Source organism: Elephantulus edwardii, unplaced genomic scaffold (assembly GCF_000299155.1).
Source record: "Elephantulus edwardii isolate Elephantulus edwardi_28Jun2011 unplaced genomic scaffold, EleEdw1.0 scaffold00062, whole genome shotgun sequence".
NCBI lineage: Eukaryota > Metazoa > Chordata > Mammalia > Macroscelidea > Macroscelididae > Elephantulus > Elephantulus edwardii.
The window spans coordinates 16,042,486-16,064,038 of record NW_006399812.1 but is presented as its reverse complement, the minus strand read 5'-3'; the positions used below and the strand labels follow the sequence as shown (position 1 = coordinate 16,064,038).

At 51.4% G+C, this 21,553-nt stretch overlaps 1 protein-coding gene across 1 annotated transcript; it reads right to left on the bottom strand.

Annotated features, from left to right (window-relative positions):
• Window positions 1-6,532: 6,532 nt before the first annotated feature.
• Window positions 6,533-18,108, bottom strand: LOC102852360 (BTB/POZ domain-containing protein KCTD15-like). The gene is given in 5 exon segments (XM_006887843.1): window positions 6,533-6,691; window positions 7,977-8,282; window positions 10,296-10,440; window positions 17,192-17,367; window positions 18,040-18,108. Coding segments are annotated over 5 exon segments (855 nt in total).
• Between the last annotated feature and the right edge of the window lie 3,445 nt (window positions 18,109-21,553).

Sequence of the window (21,553 nt, the reverse complement as noted above, 5' to 3'; positions counted from 1 at the left end):
AGGTGTAGGGTAGGGGGCATGTGGTCAGGAACCAGGCACACCCTTTGTGACCTTTAATATTCCCTCAGGCTGTAATCTATTTGGGGCATCTTAGAGCTGGTGGCCTCCTGGGTAGAGTTGCACTGCTAATCCAAAGGCAGGTAGTTCAAATGTACCAGCAATGGTACAAATGGGCAATCTCCTTCTGTCTGATTTACATACTCTGAAAACCCACTGGAGGGTCAGCTATGAGTTGTTTCTGACTCCTTGACAAAGAATTGAATGCTAGGCTTGCCCTTGGCTCAAGATGTCACTAACCCCTTTTTCTTTCTCACAAAGGAATCCCTCAGTGCCCCCTGAGAACCTCAGGGCTGCCCTGAATAGTATTGTCATGGATGGGCTCTTAATAAAAAGGGATTCTTGGAGGAATACTTCTCGACCTCTCTGCCTCAGTTAGCAATTTTACCCAAACACAGTTGCTATGAGAGAGCCTTAACTCCAAGGGTGACCTTGACCACTTTTCTCACAATGGGGTGGAGGTGGAGTAATGAGACAAAGAAGAGTCATTACTTTGACCTTTCACTGGAAATTAGAGCTTTATCTTTACAACACTTTTCTTGGCTACTGACAATACACCTTGGGCTAATTAAAAATTTTATCCTACAAGTAAAGGGATGAGCTGTTTTGGACATGCAAGCATTAAAATCCCTCACTGTGAATTGCACGTGATGGTACCTAACAACAATTCCATCACAGGGAACTCGGGTGGCCCAGGGTGTAACAAGTTGTGCTGCCAACCCAAAGGGAGGTTGTTCAAATCTACCAGCTGGTCCTCAGAAGAAAGATTGGCAATCTCCTCCTGTGGGGTTTACAGCCTCTGAAAACCTACTGAAGGGTCAGTTATGGGTCAGTTCTGACTCAACCGTGATGAGTTGAGTTGGGCCTTACCACTGGGAGTTCCAGTGGCATGGTCCATAGGGAGGATGTTGCCAACCCAATGTGGCTCCTCACTGGGGGTTCAAACCCAGTGGCCTTGAGAGAAAAGAAGGGTAACCGCCTTGCATGCAAATTACAACCTTGGAAGGCCAGTGGAGGGTCAGCCAGGAGTTTGACCTGGTGGCCACGAGTGAGATCTCTTGCATTTATTCCATTTGTAATTTGTTGCTCTAGTTCCTCAGTGCTCACACTTTCTTCACCCTACCTTCCCAACTTATTCTTTCTTTTAGGGGAGCTCTGGAGGCCTAGTGCATGCGTTGGGGGTGGAGGGGGTGCTGTTAACCCAAAGGAGCCAGGTTGAATCCACCAACACCTGTGCAGGAGAAGGTTGAGAAATGTCCCATTTGTTTACAGCCTCCAAAACCAAAAAACATCGCAAGGATCATCTTCCAATTGAGTTGGTTCCAACTCGAAAATACTGTGAATTTGGAGGCTGTTCTTTCAGCAAGATGCTAAGATCTCGGGTCCACTGGCCACACCTCTCTCCTGTTCTCTTTAACACATCATTTTGTAGTGTCTTAGCAAAGGAAGTGTGTTAGATTTGAGTCTTGTCATTTGGACCCTCTTCCTCTCTGATCCTTCACCCTTAAGTTTGTTCCAGGACACTGACTTGTATGAGAACACTCCATCCACGGCAATGAGAGGGAGGGAGTCCCACACCACGGAGCTCTGGTAGTGTAGTCTGGAGGGAGGTGCACTACTAACCCAAAGGGGATGTTTCTCTGATGGTTCAAATCCACCAGAGGCTCAGTTCTGACTCGATGACAATGAATTGTGGGATTTATTCTTTCTTACCATTCGCTTTAAGGACATCGATTTTCAGACCATTTCAAAACCTATGTCAACTAATGTCTCAATTTGTACTACATGCAGTGACCCAGGCTTCAGTGTACATGACTCTGTACCAAAGCCCTGGGACCCTGTCTCCACATGAGGCAAGGCCTTTTCCTACATGGAGCCACTTCTTTCCATGAGGATACCACAAACAAAAGCTGAGTTCTGTGGCTGCTTGAGCTTCATAGCTAAGTTACCTTAAAGTCACATGAAACTATGGCCATCCAACCATAATACTGCAGCTCATCTCACCTCCCTGGGGCCAGGATTAAGGCCAGCAGCTGTCCTCCCTGCCAGCAGCAGTAGTCCCTGCAGATCACTCTATGACTTCCTGTTGGTTTGAACCAGATGTCCTTCCTTAAAGTGACAAATCCTCACGGTTCCACATTTCTATGTTCTACATTGTCACCAGTTGAGGAGAAATTCCAAACCCCTGGTCTCTTCCAGGGCCAGGATAGCTTATTTCCTGTCTCTGGTGAGTGAAGGACAAGAGGATAGGCTCTGGAGAACGGCAGGCCACTTCCTCAACTAGAAAGAGGGTCCTCCTACCCAATGCCCATCAGGCTCCTGATGGCTGAGCAGCCAATAGAGAGTGGCTTCTCATGGTCAGGGATTGAATGAGATCGCTTCCCTGGGTCTCTATCCCTTTTAAAAATGTTTTAGAGTGACTTGTTTCAAACATATAAGATTAATATGCGCAAAAGGTCCCTGGCATCTTGAACACTGGAATTCAGGAGTGAAGTCTGGAAGAAAGTGAAGGATGCTCAAGCCTGCCTGCTCTCAGGCCCAGGGCGGGAGTAGGGATTCTGCCTGGTGCTCAGAGAAAAAGCAGCTGCTCAGAGTCCAGCCCTCCACAGCAGCTCCCCCTACTCCATATCAGAAAGGGCTCAAATCTGGGACTTGGGCTACTTAAGTGACCAAGCCCAGGCCCAAGCGTGAGGCAGGAGCTCCACTGCCAACCAAGTCATCAGTCCTTTCTTATGGCTACCTTAGTGGCCCAGAAACAAAGCAATGGAACCATAATTTAGAAAACAACCCCTTTGAAGCCTGAGGGACAGTGCCAAGCAGCAGCTTAAAAAAAAATTCTCTGTAAGGGATATTAAGTGTCGTGATCTAGCTGAATCCCACAAACACAGCCCCAGCAGGAGCCACCTGCAGTGACAGCCATTGTCTAGTGGGGAGTGACTGCGCCATGCTGGCAGCACTTCCTGTCCTGTTAGGTATGGTTTACAGAGAGCACAGTAACATTTCTACTGCCAGAATTTTGATCAAAAGGAGACATTAATTCTAGGAAGTATAATCACGTTTTAAAGGAATGGGTAATTCACTGTGTATCACGTTTTAAAGGAATGGGTAATTTTGTATTCACTGTGTATAGACTGTACATAACCAAATTTTAACACTACTGTGGAAACACAGGGAGTTCCGGTGGTCTAGCGGTAAGGAGCTGCTCTGCCAATGGTTCGAATCCACTAGGAGAAAGATGGGCAACCTCTTCCTCTGTGATTGATTGCCTCTGAAAACCGGCTGGAGAGTCAGCTGTGAGTCGGTTCTAACTCACAAGGAAGCAAAAGCTGTGGTGGCCTAGCTGGCAAGGAGTTGTGCTGCCAACCCAAAGGTATGTGGTTCAAATCTCCCAGCTGCTCTGTGGGAGAAGGATGGACAATCTCTTTCCATGCAATTTACAGCCTCTGAAAATCCTCTGGAGGATCAGCTAGGAGTCAGGTGAGAGGAACAATGAGCTAAGAGAGGAATCTAGTAACTACTAGTTCAGAAATTCCCCAGTTTGTGTACATTTATACTTCCTGATCTTAATTGACAGAGTATCATTCAGTAAGGTAGAGTTCTACCTTACTGAATGATATAAAGAAAAAAAGCTTCAAAAGAAAAAAAGCTTCAAAACCATCCCTTGTTTTAGCATCATTGTTCAATCAAAACAAGTTTGTGTGGAAATGTGAGAACCTCTCCAATCAAAAATGGTGCAAATATGCCAGAAAAACCCATGGAGGCACCCAGCGTGGGGCTGTTTTCACAAGACTTCCTTTCTGACAAACACAACACTTTCTCTTCCTCTCAGATGCCAAAACACAGACTTTGCCAACTGCACGCTCACTGCTAAGCCAAAGAGAAGCCTAGCAAGTTTGACCAGCAAATTAGATTGTTTGGTGGCTGGCGTCAGGCTGTGGCCCTGGACAGGAAGCAGCTGATCTGTGTGCCCAGCCTTACAGGCAGGTCACAGCTTGTGGTGCTGATGGGGTGCAGGAAAGGGTCTTCGTGGCAAGAACACAAAGGCTTTGAGGGAAAATCCTAACATTCATTAAAACTGGAGATCTCTATGAACATTGAAACTCCTTTTCCTGGAAAGAAATGGATTGAGATTTTGCTCTGTCTCTCCGGCTGGCCTGAGCCACCTTCTCACACCTCACTGTGGGGCAAGGAAGCCATGAACTCCATCGAGAAGACAGTGAGAGAGACAATACATTTTAAGACCAGGTTCAGAAGCCCCTGGACACCTGCCTGCCCTTGTCCAGTTCACATTTGATTTATTGTTGTCATTAGGTACCGTCGAGTCAACAAGTCATAGTGACTCGAACAGCAGATACAAATCATGCCCTATCCTGTACCCTCTCTCTCCAGAACTGTTCATTCTGTATGCTGAGCTGGGCTTTAGGAAGGATGTGTATCAGGATCAGAGACAGACTCATCAACAACCTGCATTATTCAGATGTCACAATCTTGCTTGCTGAAAGTGAGGAGGACTTAAAACACTGGTTGCAGAAGATCAAAGACTACAGCCTGCAATATGGATTATATTCCAACATCAAGAAAACAAAAATCTTCACTACTAGGCCAATAGGCAGTATCATGATAGCTGGAGAAAAGACTGAACTTGTCAATGATTTCATCTTGCTTGGGTCCACAATTAATACCATCAGCACCAGAAGTCAAGAAATCAAACGACATACAGTACTGGGAGAGTCTGCTGCCAAGGGTATGGGATTAGAAGGGGCAAATCCTTGGAAAAGGACATCATGCTTGGAAAGGAGGGGCCTCAGTGAAAAAGAGGCAGACCCTCAATGAGAGGGAGCGACACTGTGGCCATAGCAATGAAGACAAGTGTATCAGAGATGGTGAGGAGGGCACAGACTAGACCAGGTGTCAGATCCTCTGGTCAGAGGGTCACTTTGAGTCATACTCATCTTGATGGCACTTAACATCATCATCCTGTACCACTACCGCAGTCTCCACCATGCTCAAGCCCACTGTCACAGTCATGGTGTCAATTCATCTTATCAAGGGTCTTCCTCATTTGGTAGGGGGGTTGTGAATCAGAACTTAAATCAATGCTGTCCAGAGGGCACAGAGAGAATCGCCAAATTGTAATTGATAACTCCAAGCCCTAGCCCTGGCTACCTACATCCACTCCATCTCCATCTGAACTATGAAGTTGAACTGAGGAACCCAGGCACTGTCCAGCACAGGACGGAACCTCAGTCTTTTTGTTTTTTTAGCATCGTTTATGGTATGAACGAGGAACAGAATGTGTTTACACAAACACATGACAATTGTACATCAGCATCTTTACAATATTAAGGAGTCATATACAGGTCTACAGGTGCTGTATACAGGGTGCCCTGCCCACTGGGCAGTCCTCTGCAGCTGCTGCTCTCAAGAGTCAGCATGAGGGGACATGTGACAAGGCCAAGGGGTGAGGCAGTGGGCCTTGTGAGGACCCCTGGGGAGCCAGGCCTCGCTGGAATCAGGGGACAAGAGCCTGTATCCATGACTTATCGGCAAGCTAGCATAACAACAGTTCAATTAAAATTCAGTGTGCATAATTACTGTGGGAAAAACAGCTAGGGACGGCTTCCTGAGCTGGGGACCCAAAGAATGCTGTTGATAGATGGGCCCCTTCACCCCGGGGCCCATTCCTGAGGTAAGAGTGTGGCGTGGCCCTGTGCTGGGTCTGGATGTGGAGCCCAAGTGTGACCACGCACACAGGACCAGAAGCCCTGGGCTTGACGAGATGGGTAGGCGACCTTCCAGCTGGGGTGGCAGTGAAATGAAGATCCTGATGGCTTCACAGCCATCCATCTATATCCACTCTCCACCCTGCTCCCATCTGCTTTCCACCAGTGCTGCTGACTGCTACCCCATGCTGTCCCTCACAGAGACGAAGGTGTCAGAGCCCCTGGCTTGGCAGGGGTCATGTCTGCATGCCCAGGCCACCCCTCACGGCACGGGCACACTGCGTGCCTGATCGAGAACTGAGCACCAGAGACAGAAGCGTGAGTCCATGTGGCCTCTCCACCATGTGCGGATGCAGTCACCTCTGTCTTAAATACTGTAGAAAAATAAGCCATTTCTGAGGCGAGGACACCCACCAGGGTCTGATGCACGTGGAGACAGGGAAGCAGCTCCTGGGGGGCACGGGCAGTGGAGCCTCTGCTGACCCTTCCTCCGTTGACCCTGGAGCCTCCGATGTTACTGTGGCAGATGGTGGAGTTCCCACGGTGGCCTTTTGGGTCACTTTACCAGTTCGCCAGTGGGTTCACCTCCAGCATGCCACCTGCTGTTGTGGTGACATTTGGAGGCATCCGCCCCACCCTCAGTGTCACACCCACCACTGAGCTCACACAGGTAGAACTCTCAGTGCTGTGGTCTCCAGGTCTTGGGCATGTCCCTGGGGCCCTGCGGTCTCAGGTGGGCACTGGGGAAGGGCCTAGTCCAAGGGCTCCTGCTTTATCCGGATGGCTGTGGGGGTGGGCTGCAGCCGCCGCTCCTCCCGGCAAAGGACATACTCGCTGAACTGGGAGGAGTCCACGCCACCCCCACAGGACGCGGCCATGCTGAACCCCTTCTGGAACAGCCTCTCCAGGACCTGCTGGGGAAAGGAGAGGTCAGAAGTGCCCAGACACATGACGTGGTCTGTCTCCTTCACCCACCAAGGGCCCCGCACAACCAGCAGTTGGGTAACTATGGGAAGGGCAGGAGCCGTCAGTGGCAGAGTTGCTAGTCCAGGGGCCCTCAAGTGGCCAAACCTGGGTGGACGCCCCACCCTGCTATCCTCAGGGGTGCAGAGTCTTGACTTGAGAGACAGGGCCTCTGGGACCCTTGCCTCTTCTCCAGGATACCCCCGTGTATCCCACCCCTCACTACACACAACTGGTCCCAGGCACCCTCCTGAGATCTGTCCCAGTAATGAAGCATCCCTACTCACTCCCAGACTCCAGGCAACCACCTGCTTCTCCAGTGCCATGAGGTTCAGGTGGTTCAAGGTCTGTGGGCTCTAGCACCAGATCCCAGGGTACAAAGAAATTGGAGGACATCCTCTCTGCCTATCTCCATGAGCCCTATGTCCATGTGTCACGGCAGTATCTGCCCATAGGTCTGATATCATTTCGACTCCTAAGCCTGCAGACTTGGGGGAGGGGGCTCTCCCCCCCGATAACCTGTTCTGCTCGACACTGAATTTGGAAAGTGTAGATGGGAAAGAGGCCCTGCTCCAGCCTGTCTCAGAGCCCTGGTGGCTAAGTGATAAGGATTACGCCGCCAACCCAAAGGCACAGGATTCAAATTTACCAACTGCTTCACAGGAGAAAGATAGGCCATTTCTTCTAATGCGATTTACTGCCTCTGAAAACTTGCTGGAGGGTCAGCTATGACTTGGTCCCTACTCAACAGTACATAGCAACAACTAGCTTGTCTCAGATCCAGCAAGGAAAGGCACTGGGCAGCTGTGAGGTGCCCAGGGCCCCAGGGTCTGTGGTGTCAGGAAAGGGACTCAGACCACTTCTACACAGACCTGTCCCCACTCTCCTGGATCCCTAGGTCTAATCTGACTCCCTATCCAGAGATTCTGGGTATCAAATGAAGCACACTTTGTTGCAAATACTATGGGGCATTTTTATAGAACATCTTTTTGGAGGAAAAAAGTACAGATCAATTTTTTTAAGTCCATCCTGCAGGCGCCATCATTTAATTATGAGTGGGACATAAATTATGCATTGGCACATTGTTGCCTCTTCTGTAGGCTGGCAGGGAGGGCTCCACCGTGACAGGGTTGGGGCCTCCCTCGGTGTCTCAGTGCCAGGTAGTAGGTGGGTGTCCTGGGCAGCCAGGGCAGAGGTGAGGGCTGGGAGGGAGCGGAAGGCCGCAGGCCTCACCTGCACTGAGTTGAGCCTGCAGTAGCCATTGAGCGGGAAGCGAATGACGTGCGTGGGGTCCTGGTTCCAGCCCGCATTGACGGAGTTGCACATGACGTCCCCAGTTTCCGGGAAGACCTCCTCGATGAGGGCCTTCTCCCCGCTGAGCGCGATGCGCTCGCCCAGGTCCGGCGTCACCCGCACCACCAGGCAGTCGCAGGCTCGGCTGCGCCGTCTCTGCTCCTGCTCCTGCTGCCAACGCTCTAGCTCGCGCACCATGGGCTGCAGCTGGTAGTATCGCGCCTCTTCGTACAGCAGGCTAAAGTCCTGGGGACACGCATACCGGCTGTGGGTGAGGGCAGGGGTCTGCCTTCTCCAACTCCACGGGAGCAGGGACCTCCAGGGAAGCAGAGGTCAGCCCCACTGTACAGATAGGGAAGGTGAGGCCCGGGGCAAAGCGTGCAACATAAAAAGTCTTTGCCTAAGAGGAGCAGCTGGTCGGCATCTGTTCCAGAACCCCCTGAGTCCTTCCACTTGCCCACCCCCCCCACCCCCCCGACCCCAGGCAGGGAAAAGCTTTGTGTGAAAACGTAACACCACCCTGGAGAGCTGGAGGTGGTGCCTATGTCTGGGGACCTATTGCCTTCTTGGATCCCACCCCAGAAGAGAGGCTACACTGGATCTGGAGCAGCCCCTCCTCACCTGTCTGGGAGACACTCACAGTCCAGCAAAAAAGTCCATTAGACAAGTATTCTCGCCAGTCACTCACGCCTGCCTAGGCTGGACTTTGGCTTTGTTGTCTACCAGCCTAGGGAGCTTAGAGCCTCAGTTCTGAATCTCTCCAAGCCTCAGCACAAAATGCACACAAATGCCCATCTCAGAGAAGATATAAACTCTGACAGGTGCCTGGCCCTGCCCAAGCAGACCCCTGACGACTAGTGTGAGGAGGCATGGGGCAAGGGAAACCCAGCAGACCCGCTCCTGAGCTGGGAGGATTATCACACCAAACTATGTCACCACCCGGAGCAGACATCAGCCTCCTACCCTGCCAGACACGTCCTACACTTGGCCCAGCCCTGAGTGGCTCAAGGCCTGTCACATGCCTGGCCGGCCAAGGGCCCTGAAGGAGAGGCAAGGAAGCCCAACCTCCAGGAGGAGGGCCTGCCCCACAGGCTCTCCCGAGTGCCTTCTATCTGCTATTCTAGCCTGTGGAATGCCCCCAGGGAAGGCTCAAGTCCCAAGACCTGTCACCAGAGACCCAAGGGACCCTTGGCAAGAGTCCCTCAGGCTAGATTCCACAGAGGCCTCTGCTCAGCCTGCTCCACTCCACCCTGAGGGTTTGAATGACATATGCACACCAAGAACTGCCACCTTTTCCTCATAGCCTGTCTCCACCCCACATCCAGCAGCACCTCCATACAGGAGGTGGGTACCACACCCCTGCCTGGACTATCCACCCTGGGACCTCTTTCTGAACACAGCCAGCTAGCTCCATCTTTCTCAACATTGGGAATGATGCTTCCAACATTACTTCTGTGGCCTAGGAAAGCAGCCCCACCTAGACAGCCCACTCCACCCTGCCTGGGTCCTTTTCACATTGACCACCAGAGGGATAGTTTCAATTAAACAAAGTTGCTTTTCCTTCCTCATCTGCCCATTTTATTCACAATAAAATGCCAATGTCCAGCCTTCCCTCCAGGTTCTAAAGGTCAAAGGGCAGCCCCTTTCGTTCCCCTCCCAGTGCCCAAGGCCCTGGCCTCATCACACCTTCTTTCTAGTTCTTGCCTTCACTCCTGAGAGTAACATCATTACTCAAGGTTAAACTTGTATGCAGGGAGCTCTGGTGGCTTAATGGTAAGGAGTTGTGCTGCAACCTAAAGCCAGGTGGTTGGAATCTTTGAGCTCCATGGAAGAAAAATGGGCAATCTCTCTGTGTGACTTACTGCCTCTGAAAACTGACTGAAGGGTCAACTATGACTGGACAGTATATAAACAACAGCAAACTTTGCCTAGTGGGTGTCTGGTTTGATTCAAGGCAGGTCCCCTTGTAAATCGCCAACAAGGGATAGACTAAGGCACCTTCCCTTCTGTAACTATGACCTACAACTCTACTCACACGTGACAAACGTTAAACTAGGGTAACTGCAATTGCTTAACTGTGGTTACACCCTGGTAAATAAGCTAAAAGTGTAAGAGAAAAACTGATTCAGCTCCCAGCTCCACTGGTTAACTTTTCATGGTTGCTATGACGACCATGGGGTCACTTATTAAGTCACAGCATCCCCTGTGTAACGCCATTGCGTGCACTGTGTTGGGGGGAGCCCCAAGCTGCGGCCATACCTTGAAGTCATCTGGGAGCAGGAGTTTTGACGTCCGCAGGAAGCTCAGGACATAGCGGAAGATCTCCCCATCCCGGTCAATGAAGTAATGTTGCTTCAAACTGTCCAGGACGATGGGTTCGGTGCCATTGAAAAGGCGGCTTATTCTGAGAGCAGAGGAAGGAGGTTGGAGGGTCTGAGGGAAGGTGCTAAGCCCTTCTGACCTAACCTCAGTCCTCTGGTCCTGTTCCAGGACTGTGCTGGGGGATACATGCCTGCATACAAGGTGGGACAGGAGGGTGGGGCACCAATCACAGTCAGATGAGACACCTGTGTGCAGCATCTGTCCACATGAACGGCCCCTGACGGATACCATCACACCCTGCTGTGCACACCAGCCTGCCCCTCCTTACAGCTCTGGAAAACTAGCAAGACACAGCCACCTCACTCCCCATAAAAGTCAGCCAGCCAAAGACCTGATCTACACACCCTGACCAGACAAGCCCCAAAATCTCACATCAGCCCTCAGACACCACAGTCACACAGTCCAAGGAACAAGCAAAGAGAAGCCAAGCTACAGGATGAGAACCAGAGAGTCCAGTTACCACATCCTTCCACCAGCACAGCAGGCCCCAGACCCCGCACCGAGAGAGCAGGTACAGGGCCACAAATGACAGCAGACCCAAACACTTCTAGACCCACACCAGCTGGTACGAGCCAGCCCGGGACACAGTTGTGTCCCTGAAAAGGCCACAGGTAAAGAAGTGACAGGGACAGAAATGAGAAAGAGTGAAAAAAAGGAAAAAGTGGGAAAGCAGGATAGTGTAGACATGCACATGCTGACACACACACGCACACCCCCAGCATGCTGTGCACATGCCACAGTGCACCTGCACACCCCCCACACGTGTCTGCGCACACACATGCACACATTTATGTTATTGTGTTGCTAGGTGTCATTAAATTCATGGCAACCCTACAAAAAAACATGTGAACTCTGGCCTATCCTGTGTCATCCTTACCATCTCTGACACAATCAAGCCCACTGCTACAGTCACTGTGTCAATTCACCTAGTTGAGGGTCTTCCTCTCTTTAACCATCCCTCCACCTTTCCAAGCATGATGGTCCTTTTATGATTAATATTAAAATTTAAGCACACAATGTGCGCGTGGGCGCGCGCGCGCACACACACACACACACACACACACACACACACACACACAGTGCACCCCCAGCCCCCACAATGCACACAAAGGAGCATACACGCCACACATCATGATGTACTCCACAGGGCAGCAAGTCCCACTGACAAAATGCAGGACCCACAGCCCTGAGCCTGTCCTTTATCAACTCAGAAAATGGGACTGGGCCTCACGGCCAGGCTGGAGCCTCTCCAGGACTGAGGGCAGCAGCCTTGGATTCCGCTAACTCCCTCTGCTAATGCATAGGCAATTATTAAGACTACAGAGAGCAGTTGGCCAAGTACATGGCTCAGAGACAGGACTTCCCACAAAAGCACCACCATTCTTAAGCAGGCAGGACCACATTCGTCCCCAGCTAGATAACAGCTCGTCTGAGGAGCCTGAGAGGAGGTGGCCTTGACCTAGGACTAAGTCTGGCCCAGCCTCAAGCTGATGCCAACAGCTCCTTCTTCCCTCTCTGACTACCCAGGCAGGGACACTCTCAGGGCTACTCCCCTCTTCCTCGGACTGCCAAGAGAACAAACAGATATGTCTGGGAGAAAGATGGTGAAGCTTCATTTCACATACTTTGGACACGTTGCTAAGAGAGGTTATTCCTTGGAAGGGGCCTCATGCTTGGAAAGCTGGAGCGTGGGTAAAAGAAATACCTTCAACGAGATGGACTGACACAGTGACTTCATCAACAGGTTCAAGTATGTCAGAGAGGATGAGGATGGCACAGGATAGATCTGTTGTTCGCAGGGTCACCTAACAATAAGCTCTCTCCCCAACGTAGTCCCTTCCTCTGTCCTAAGTCAGTCATTCCGAAGGCTCTGTCTCACCACTGCCATTGTCATCCAGACAGAAAGAGGGATTTAAATCTCTGAGGGACTCACGCCACATGGTCTCTTGCTCTAGGGGCCCAGCTCACAGGGCATCAGCCCCAGGGTCTGTCCAGGAATGGAGCAGCCGTGCAGTCACCTGCTTCTCTGAGGTGCAGTCCAGTTCTTGTCCCAGCAGGGTTAGGGTTAGGGTTAGGGTTCAAGGCGTATAAGTAGGCTTTGCAGTCAGGGAGAGCTATGCCTCCCACTTCATTCTTGTTTTTCTTAAGTGCTCTGCTTATTTGGGGTCTCTTTCCTCTTCAAATAAACTTGCCAATTGCCTTTTCTAAATCTTTGAAAAATGGATTTGATAACTGTATTGGGATTGTGATAAACATGTAGACTGCTTCTGGAAGGACTGTCATTTTCACTATATTGGGTCTTCCTACTCGATGGCACATCACAACAACAACATCCATGAACAGTGAACATTTTTTCATTTATTTTGGCCTTTTATGGTTTCTTGCAGAAGTGTTTTGTAGTTTTCTTTGTAAAGGTCTTTTTGGATCTCGATAGGTTTAATTCCAAGTGCCTCAATTTGTGGTTTGCTATTGTAAATGGTATTATTGCTTTCTTATTTTCCGTTTCTGTTTTGTTACTGTAGAGGAATCCTGCAGACTTGCATATAGTTATCTTGTATCCTGCTATTCTATTAAATTTGTCTACTAACTCTGATAGGGTTTTTGTTGAGTCTTTGGAGTTTTCTGTGTACACTATTATATCATCTGCATATAGTGATAGCTTAACCATCTCTCTGCAGCCCTTGATTCGTCTTACTTCCTTTTCATATTGCCCTAGCAAGTACTTAAAATAAAATATTAAATAGAAGTGGTGACGGAAGGCACCCTTTTCTGGCCTCTGTTTGGAAGGAGAATGCTTTTAGTCTTTTTCCCTTAGGATGATACTGGCTCTTGATTTTGCATATATACTTTTCATAATGTTGAGGAAATTTCCTTCTATTCCTATGTTACTGAGTGCCTTGATTAGAAAGGTTGTTGGAAAATTTGTCAAAGGCCTTTTCTACATCAATTACTAAGATCATGTGGTTCTTGTTATTTGCTTTGTTGACGTGATGAATAATGTAGTTTTTCTTATGGTGAACCATCCTTTCATACCTGTTAAGAATCCCATTTAGTCAAGACCAATTTTTTTATGTGCTGCTGGATTCTATCAGCCAGGATTTTGTTAAGGATTTCTGCATCTATATATATTATTCACAAGCGGTAGTGGTCTGTAGTTTCTTTTTTTGATACTATCTTTACTTCTTTTTCTATTTTTTGAAATAAGTAGCATTGGTGATAGATCTTCTCTGAATGTTTGATAGAATTTAACCATGAAGCTCAGGGCTTTTTATGTTGGGGAGCCTTTTTATGACCTGCTTGAAGGGTAAGGTTGCTGCATGGGTGGTGTGAGCGGGTCAGAGCTTGCAGTGAGGCGTGGAGAGGCTGGCATATTTGGAGCTACAGGCAAGTGAATACCTCAGACCCAACTCCTTTGAGGACTCCAGAGGTGACATACACACAAACAGTTCACAGTGAATGTGTCCCACCGTACCCTGGTGACCACCTAGGCACCGGCCTGAGTACAAGGGGCATGGGGCGTGGGGCTCTATACTCTGCTGGAACTTGTGGGCTCCATAGCCCATCCATTCCTCAAAGCCCCAGATTCTGGCCTCCAGACATCCTGGGAATTTAGATGTCAGAGTGAGAGTTACCCCCTGCATCCTCGGAGAAAGATCTGACTGTGCCAGGTGCCATATGCAGGCATTAGGACCAACTTGGTATCAATAAGAAGGAGCAAGAACCACAGCTGAGTAAGCAGATCCCAGGCTTCAGCATCCCTGGGGAGCATCCCTATCCTTTCTGGTTGCACCCTGATGTTCTGTGAAGTTAGCTATGTCCTATGTCAGGCTGAGTTCCAAGTCCTCCAATGATCAGGGCTGGCTGAGTTTTTGACCATCCTGTGACATCCCAGGGCTGGCTGGCTTCTACGCTGTCTTATGGGCCAAGATTAGAAAATGCTCAGTCTGCCTTATTTCAGGGCAAGAGTTCAGTGTCTGCTCCAGGATATACTGGCAGCAGAGCAGCTTCTCACAGGGTCTGGGGCCCTCAAGAAGGACTGAGTGGGAGGGCTGTCACAGACAACCCCACAAAGGCAGTCCCTGCTACTTGCGGGGTCTTAGGTGCCCAGGTCCTGCTGTCACCTCACTGGGCCTTTATGAGTGGCTGCATATGTCTCCTAGGCCACAGGAGACTGTAGAACTAGCAGCTGAGACCACCAGGGCAGAAGAAATAGAGACTAACACCCAGTTCTCATGTGCACAAGGCGGGGACATCACACGGGTGGGTCCTCTATCTGACTTGTTATGCTCTGCCTCCAATTTTCCGATTATGCCAGTTGACGTTTTGGTTTGTTTTGAAGCTCCTGGCCACCTTAATTTGCTGCTTCCCTCAGCCAGTGGGCATGTCAGGGAGAATCCGAGACTGTAGCAGTTTCAACATGTCCAGAAGGCAGGGCCCCAGTGAAGGTACAGACCCAAAGATTCTGCTCAGCCCCAGGCTGCTGTGCTGGACTATTCCTGTGGAGGATCCCCAGCTGTTCTTGGGAGAGGTGGGGCCAGAGGCGGCACGTGGCAACCAGGCTTCCCTCTTCCTTATGCTGGAACATGCAGGCCAGTCAAGAATGAGGCCAGGCAGACTTCTATGGGCATGGTAGCCCAGACTATGGAGACCAAGCCTCCTGGCTCTCACAGTGCTACTAGGGACAGCTGATGTGAAGAGGCCCTTTACTACCCAACAAACCCATTGCCTTCAAGTCAGATCAGACCTCTTTAGGTATCAAAGCTATAAATCTTTACGGACTGCCCATTTTTTTCCCACAGAGCAGCCAGTGGACTCAAGCTACCGCCCTTTCAGTTAGCAGCCTGATGCCTCACACACTCTGCCACCAAGGCTCCTTATACAGAAGCCCCTAGGCACTCTTAATTCTCCACTTCTGGTGACTCACTCATTAGTGACAATGGGTGAGGGACTGATCTTCTTTTCCAGAATTGGTGGAAACCAGTTCTTAAATCCTAACAACTGGCCAAGGTGAGGAGAGGCTCAAGCGGCCCTCCACAGCACGCCTACACAGCCCGTTTCTGGAACCTGGCCTGAGTCACTTAGTCTGTCCTGACTGCCCTGTAGGGCCCACTAGCCTCTGGTCTCCAGGTTAAAGCTTCAGGCCCTGGAGGTGCTGTCCTCAGAGCTTGATGTCACGTAGGCAGCAGGGCAGCTTCATCTTGAGGCCACTCCCCAGAAAAAATGCCGATGGCCACCCCTCAGGACACACCAGCAGATATCCCAGTGACAGGCATCCCCACCTTAAAGTAGGGCAATCGGTAAAGTGAGCCACCATGGTGGGCGTGGGTGGGGGCAGCCACACACTGCCTCCTTCACCCCTCACTCCATGGAGGACAGGACTGTAGTTACTCTAGAAAGCAAAGCTTCTGGTTCTTGGAAATGCTCTTCAGAGAAGGTTGTGGGCAAAGGTTTTATGGATTTAACTGACAAACGTCATCAACTCATTACGGAATGATCTATCTCAAACAACTTGGGAATGCTGCAGAAGGCGAAATTGAAATTAAATAAGCAGAATCCATCTCCCACCTAGACAGGGCTCTGCCAGCAAGTGCAAGTGCCAGTACCACTGACGCTGCCTTGTTCCCTGCCCCCAGAGCCCCATCACCATCTGTACCGTGGAACCCCTTGATTCCATGTCTGCCGCCAATGTCTTCCTAGGGAGGCACATCCACAGCCCTGCACAGAGCTCCATCCCAACCCTCAGTGACCCCCCCAGGCACAGTCCCCACCACGCACCACAAAGCCTCCTGCTCCGAGCAGTCACACGGACAACAGGGAGCCAGCCTGGCATACATGATTCCAAGGCCGGTCCCTGGGCGTCTGGGGGATTAATTAACTCCTCTTGTTATTTTAAGTGTATGAAACAGGGGTGATCTTAGCCCTTCTGAGCTTAGCCTTAGGCATGCCCAGGGAGAGTGAAGACTGCCTGGCTGTGCTAGAAGCACGTAGTCAGCAGCTTGAGAGGTTCCCAGGCTCACCCCAACTCAGTGAACCTAGATGCTAACCCACAGAAAAGACAGATCCTCCCCAGAAGGGAAGCTCCTAGAGGCAAGAGCAGGAGATGGGGGCTACCAATGACTGGCATGGGCCCCAGAAATGCATGTGAGCTCAGCAAAGTAGAAGACTCCCTACTGAGAAGACTCCTCAAATCTCTCAGCCAGAGAGCCTTGTATCAACTGATGGATATATCAGGCCTATCCTTTGCCACAATCCCTGGAGTCACCAAACATCCTGGAGGCACCTACTGGCCACCACAACCCCCAGATCTCAGAGGTCACCGGCAGCCTTTTAAGTCTGATGGCGGCCGCCCAAGCAGACAATGGTAGCAAACCACACACGGGTCCTCCCCCTTTCTCCTCACCCTGTACATCGTGTACATTGCCACAAAAGTCAGAATATGAAGTAGGATTAAGCACTTCTCTTTTCCCTCCCTCCCAAGTAGTCAGTGTCATTCACAGAGGGGACTCCAGAAAAGCCAAGCCCGGGCTCCAGAAGAACCTGAAGGTCATGCCCTCCAGTGGCAGGTAAGGCACTCCACTGTGCATTCGTGAATTTGCCAAGCCCGGATCACCAGGCCCTGGGCAAAGCATCAGCAGGCAGCCTCAGCTGCCCCAAGCCCAGATCTCTGGGTCTGCATCAGCCTGTGCCCTGGTGACAGCTGGGGGACAGGAGCCCCACAGGCAGTAGGCTGCTGAAACTGACCCTCCACCATGAGCCAGGGGCTCAGCTCTTACCTGGAGTCGGGGTACTTGGTAAGCGTGGCCAGGCTGCTGGTGTACATGTGGCCACCCACATCAATGTGCACAGGTGCGTTGGACTTGGTGAGCTGGGCGGGCAATGGAATTCCCTGGGCAGCCAGGGGTGACACAGGCGACCGGGTAAGAGACAACCGGGACATGCTTCCTCCCTCCTGGAAGCGGAAACAAGGCAGAAAACTAGAGTTGCTTGTTGAAGGAGCGGCTTACTCCCTTTCTTCTAAGTGTGATCACAGATCTAATCAGATCACTTCTGCCTCTGCCTGATCACATTTTCAGCTGACAAATTATGGCCACCACTGTAATTAAGTGTATTTGCATCATTTTCTTCAAAGTACTGAAGGAGGGGGGTGGCAGAGAGAAAGGAGGGGGGGGAAGAAAGGAAAGATGCTTATTAGCAATAAGAAATCCAGAAAAAAAATTTTTTTCCAAGGTGTCAGCCTCCAGGGGCATAAAACAAACTGCAAAATTCTAATTAAAGGTCGCGGGCTTATGTGTTAGATGTGAAATATCCCCTGACAAACGAATCACCAATTTGTGAATTGGGATTCAGGGGTTTTTGCAAGTTTGTCTCAGTAACGAGACACCTCTAAATTAGTGACTTCCTCGGCACCTAAGGCATTGAGTTTTATACATGTAGTAAATTTCCCATCAAATTAAGAGCATTTTTTTTGTTTCTTTAAAAAATACATAATTGTACAGCTAGTCAACGGCTAGCCCTGGAGTGTTGCTAAAAAGAGGAAGAGCAGGCATCGAGCAGACACTCAGAAGAGGCAAAGACAGAGGGCCCAGAGGCCACTGACCCAACCCACCCCACTGGCTCTCACCGCAGTGCTGTGCGTGTGAAGCGAGGACCCGCTCGGCCGCTCCTTGCGGTGAGGCATCTAGGCGTCCATTGCTGCCCAGTGTATCTGCAGGAAGCAGGACATACCATACGGCTTATTTACCAATTGCCTTGTCCTCCCTCCATGGCATCAAAGACATTCGGAATCTTCATTCCTACACACACGCTCTGGGATCCCATGCCATGCAGCACCTGAGATAGCTAACCCTTCTTCTGCTCCACATTCCATCCAGCACTATCATTGCTCGCATCACCCTAATCTGCCCACCTCTGAAAGCAAGACCCTGGGCCGTGACAACTCTCTCTCACACATATGCAGGCACACATACTCTCACATGTGTTTTCCAGGCAGCTCTATGTTAATTCAGCTAATGACAGGTACTAAAACATATGCTCACCATTATTGGCCCAAAACGTTTCAGAACAAATCTGATTTTCCTGGTATTCTGGTTTAGAGTCACATTACCAAGTGTGTCTCCTCTTGCATCAGCAGAGAACCTTCTGGGTTGGGGCTGAGAGAGGACTCTGCACCTTTCACAGGCTGGGGAGTCTAAGATCTCTCCTAACCAGGCCCCACTCCCATGTACGTGCAGCTGTGGCTGGCAGGACACAGGAAAGCCAGAGCCAGCGAAAAGGGAACATCACTGGGGAAGCCATCTCTCACCATGGGCTTCCAACAGCACAAAAACCTGTCTTTGTCTGCCAGAGTCGGTACCTCCTGGCTTCTCTCCGGAATCCCAGGATGCCTAATGTTTTCCAGACCCCTCAGGATGCTCCCCGCTCCCAACCCCCATCCCCCCAGGCCTCAGAAAGCATCCAGGAGGAAACAGCAGCCCAGCAAATGGACCACTTCTGCTCCTCCACAGGCTCTCAGAGACTTTCCCAACCTCTGTGCCACAAACCACCTCAAATCAGACTGTCCCTCAGTGCGCAGAAGCCGCTCCCAGAGCTCTTCACAGGACCTGTGCACTAAGTATGGAGCAAGTTTAAGTTGCCTTCATGGGAGTGGGTGTAAGGAACTTTGTTCTCACACTGAGAACCACCATATGAAATTCTTGGGACACAAGGGGGCTGATTAGCCCTGTTAAAACTCTGGCACTAAAACTGCAAATGTTAGGATATTCAGCATTCAATTCCAAATCTCAGACCCAGGCCCAATGAGAAGTATACTGTATAAATAAAAGTAAGGTTCCACTGCTATGATGTGCTCTGTCCCCGGCGACCTGGTGAACGACAGGACACTGAACTGGGGTAAGCATGGGGGGATGAGTGTAGCTGACGGCAGGCAGTGATGTTTAACTTAAACCTCCTTGAGGGTGGGGAAGTTCTTGGTATTCTTGAGTGACAGCTGGCTGAAAAAAGCAGTCCAGGTCACTCATCTCCAGGAAGTTGTGGGAACCCCAAACAAACTTCCCCACCTCCCAGGAATGGGTATTGTACCCTGGGAAGCTTTGTGGGGGAGGGCTCTGGAGGAAAGGCATAGTAAAGTTGAGGGGCACAGTAAGAATTTCCGCTGAAATTCTTTCTAAGCAGACTGCGTGAGGCACCCTACCAGAGTGACAGCCAACACCTAGGACTCACCACACAGGACTCTGTCCTGTTCTCACCCAAGCCCTTTTCCAAAGCTAGTATGCCCTTGGTGGATCCCCAAGACTCACCATTGGAAGCCCCAGGCTTTATGCCTTGACCGGAACCTCTGGTGCTCCCTTGGACAAACGCATTGGTGCTGGACACCGGCCTTCCCCCAAGACCACTGCAGAGGTCAGAAATGTAAAAGTGGGAGCAGTAAGAGACCCAAGTTCAGGCCACCACCAACAGCATCCAAACCCACAGCCCAGGCCCGGCGTCTGGCCCTCCCGAGCTGGGCTAAACTGCCTGTTGCAGGAGCTTCAGCAGCAGCGCGCAGGAGGGCCAGCGGGTTTCCAAACTAGCTCCGTATGGACCCGTTTCAATGAGCTGCGGCGGGAGACCCTGGTCCCGCGCCCACCCCGCCGCCGAGCCCCGCCCGCACGGGCAGAGGGAAGCGAGCAGAACGCCACACTCATTTACACACAAAATGATTTTGTGTCCCATTGTGCTCGCAGTTGTTCAGCTCTCTGGGGGTGATTAAACTGGCTGTGCTGCAGCAGCTTGAGACGATTTCACTAAATCGCTTCTAGAAGTCGCTTCTTTGCGAAGCTGTTATTTTAACCATAAAAGGTAAACAGGCGGCCCGTGAGCTCCCTTCAGCTCTGCGCCCTAAGCGCCGGCCCCGGGCGAGGGTGCCCCCCCCAACACCCCGAGAGCTGCAGAAAGGTCCCGGGTGCAGGGTTGCAAGGAGGCGGGTGGGGCACTTGGTGAGAGCCGGCTGGATAGCAAAGCACGTCGGCCCATGTGAACTTCAGAGCAGCCACAGCCGGCTGGGCCGAAGCCCGCGGGCACCGGGCACCACAGTAGTGCGGGGGTGGTGCTAGAAGCGCCTTGGCCTGGCGGGGAGGGGTGTGCGGCGGGGGCGGGGAGCGGACAGTTAAATCAAGAGGCACAGACACTTGGAGACCACAGATGGGGAGCTCGCCTAATTAAGGACGTAAGAGCGCTTTTGTTCTCAAAGTTTATTGTTGCTGGGATTTAAAAAAAAATAATTGAAACTAATGGCGTTATTCACTCGTGCAGTTAAATTCCTTCATGCACATTTGAGAAAACTTGAAGCTTATTTTTATGCAGTCGAGGGTGGGTGGGTGCCCCCAGGGGCGGGAATGCGCCCTTTGGAGGGGGCGAGAAGGCTGAGGTGCGTGCCCCACGCGCGCGTCCAGCAGGGCTCCAGAGGCTGCGAGGTGGTCTCCGCGGACCCTCCCCCGACCCCATGCGCGGGACTCTTCCTTCCCCGCTGCGGACTGTAGGAGTAGACATCAGAGGACGCACATCTGTCCCGTTAGAGACTTTTTCTCCTGATTTGGGCGCCAAATCGGGCCCAGATCGTCCTGAAGCCCCAGCTGCCCAAGCTAGCTTCTGACCCCGGAAACTCACGGGACCTGCAGGGCGCTTGGCCCTGTACTCTCCGTACAGAGCGCGGGGACCTGAGAGTCTCTCAGCCCCGCTAGTGCATGGCAGGAAGCTTGGCGCCCGCCCGCTTGGGGAGGGTCCACCAGCGGCCAGGACAACCCCACGTGGACACCCCCCTCCCTGCGCCAGGCCTTTGTGCTCTGCGCCCCCTCGCCGCCAGCCCCAGCCACCCAGTATCGGGACAAAGCAGCCACCCCCGCCCAGGTCAGAACCCCGGGCTACGCGACTTTCTTGGCATCGCGGCCACTTTGGGGACAGGGGTGCGCAGTGCTGAAGGGTAGCAGACCGCGCAGGGCTTACCTCAGAGCCAGAGCGGCGGATCAGGCTTGGGCGCAGCCTCCGCCCCCTGCAGCCGCCGGGTCTGGGTCTCCGGCACCCGGCACAGCCTTGACGCCTATGCTTGCTGCGCGGGTCGCTCTGGTCTCGTCCTGGAGTTACTTTCTCTCTCGCCCCCA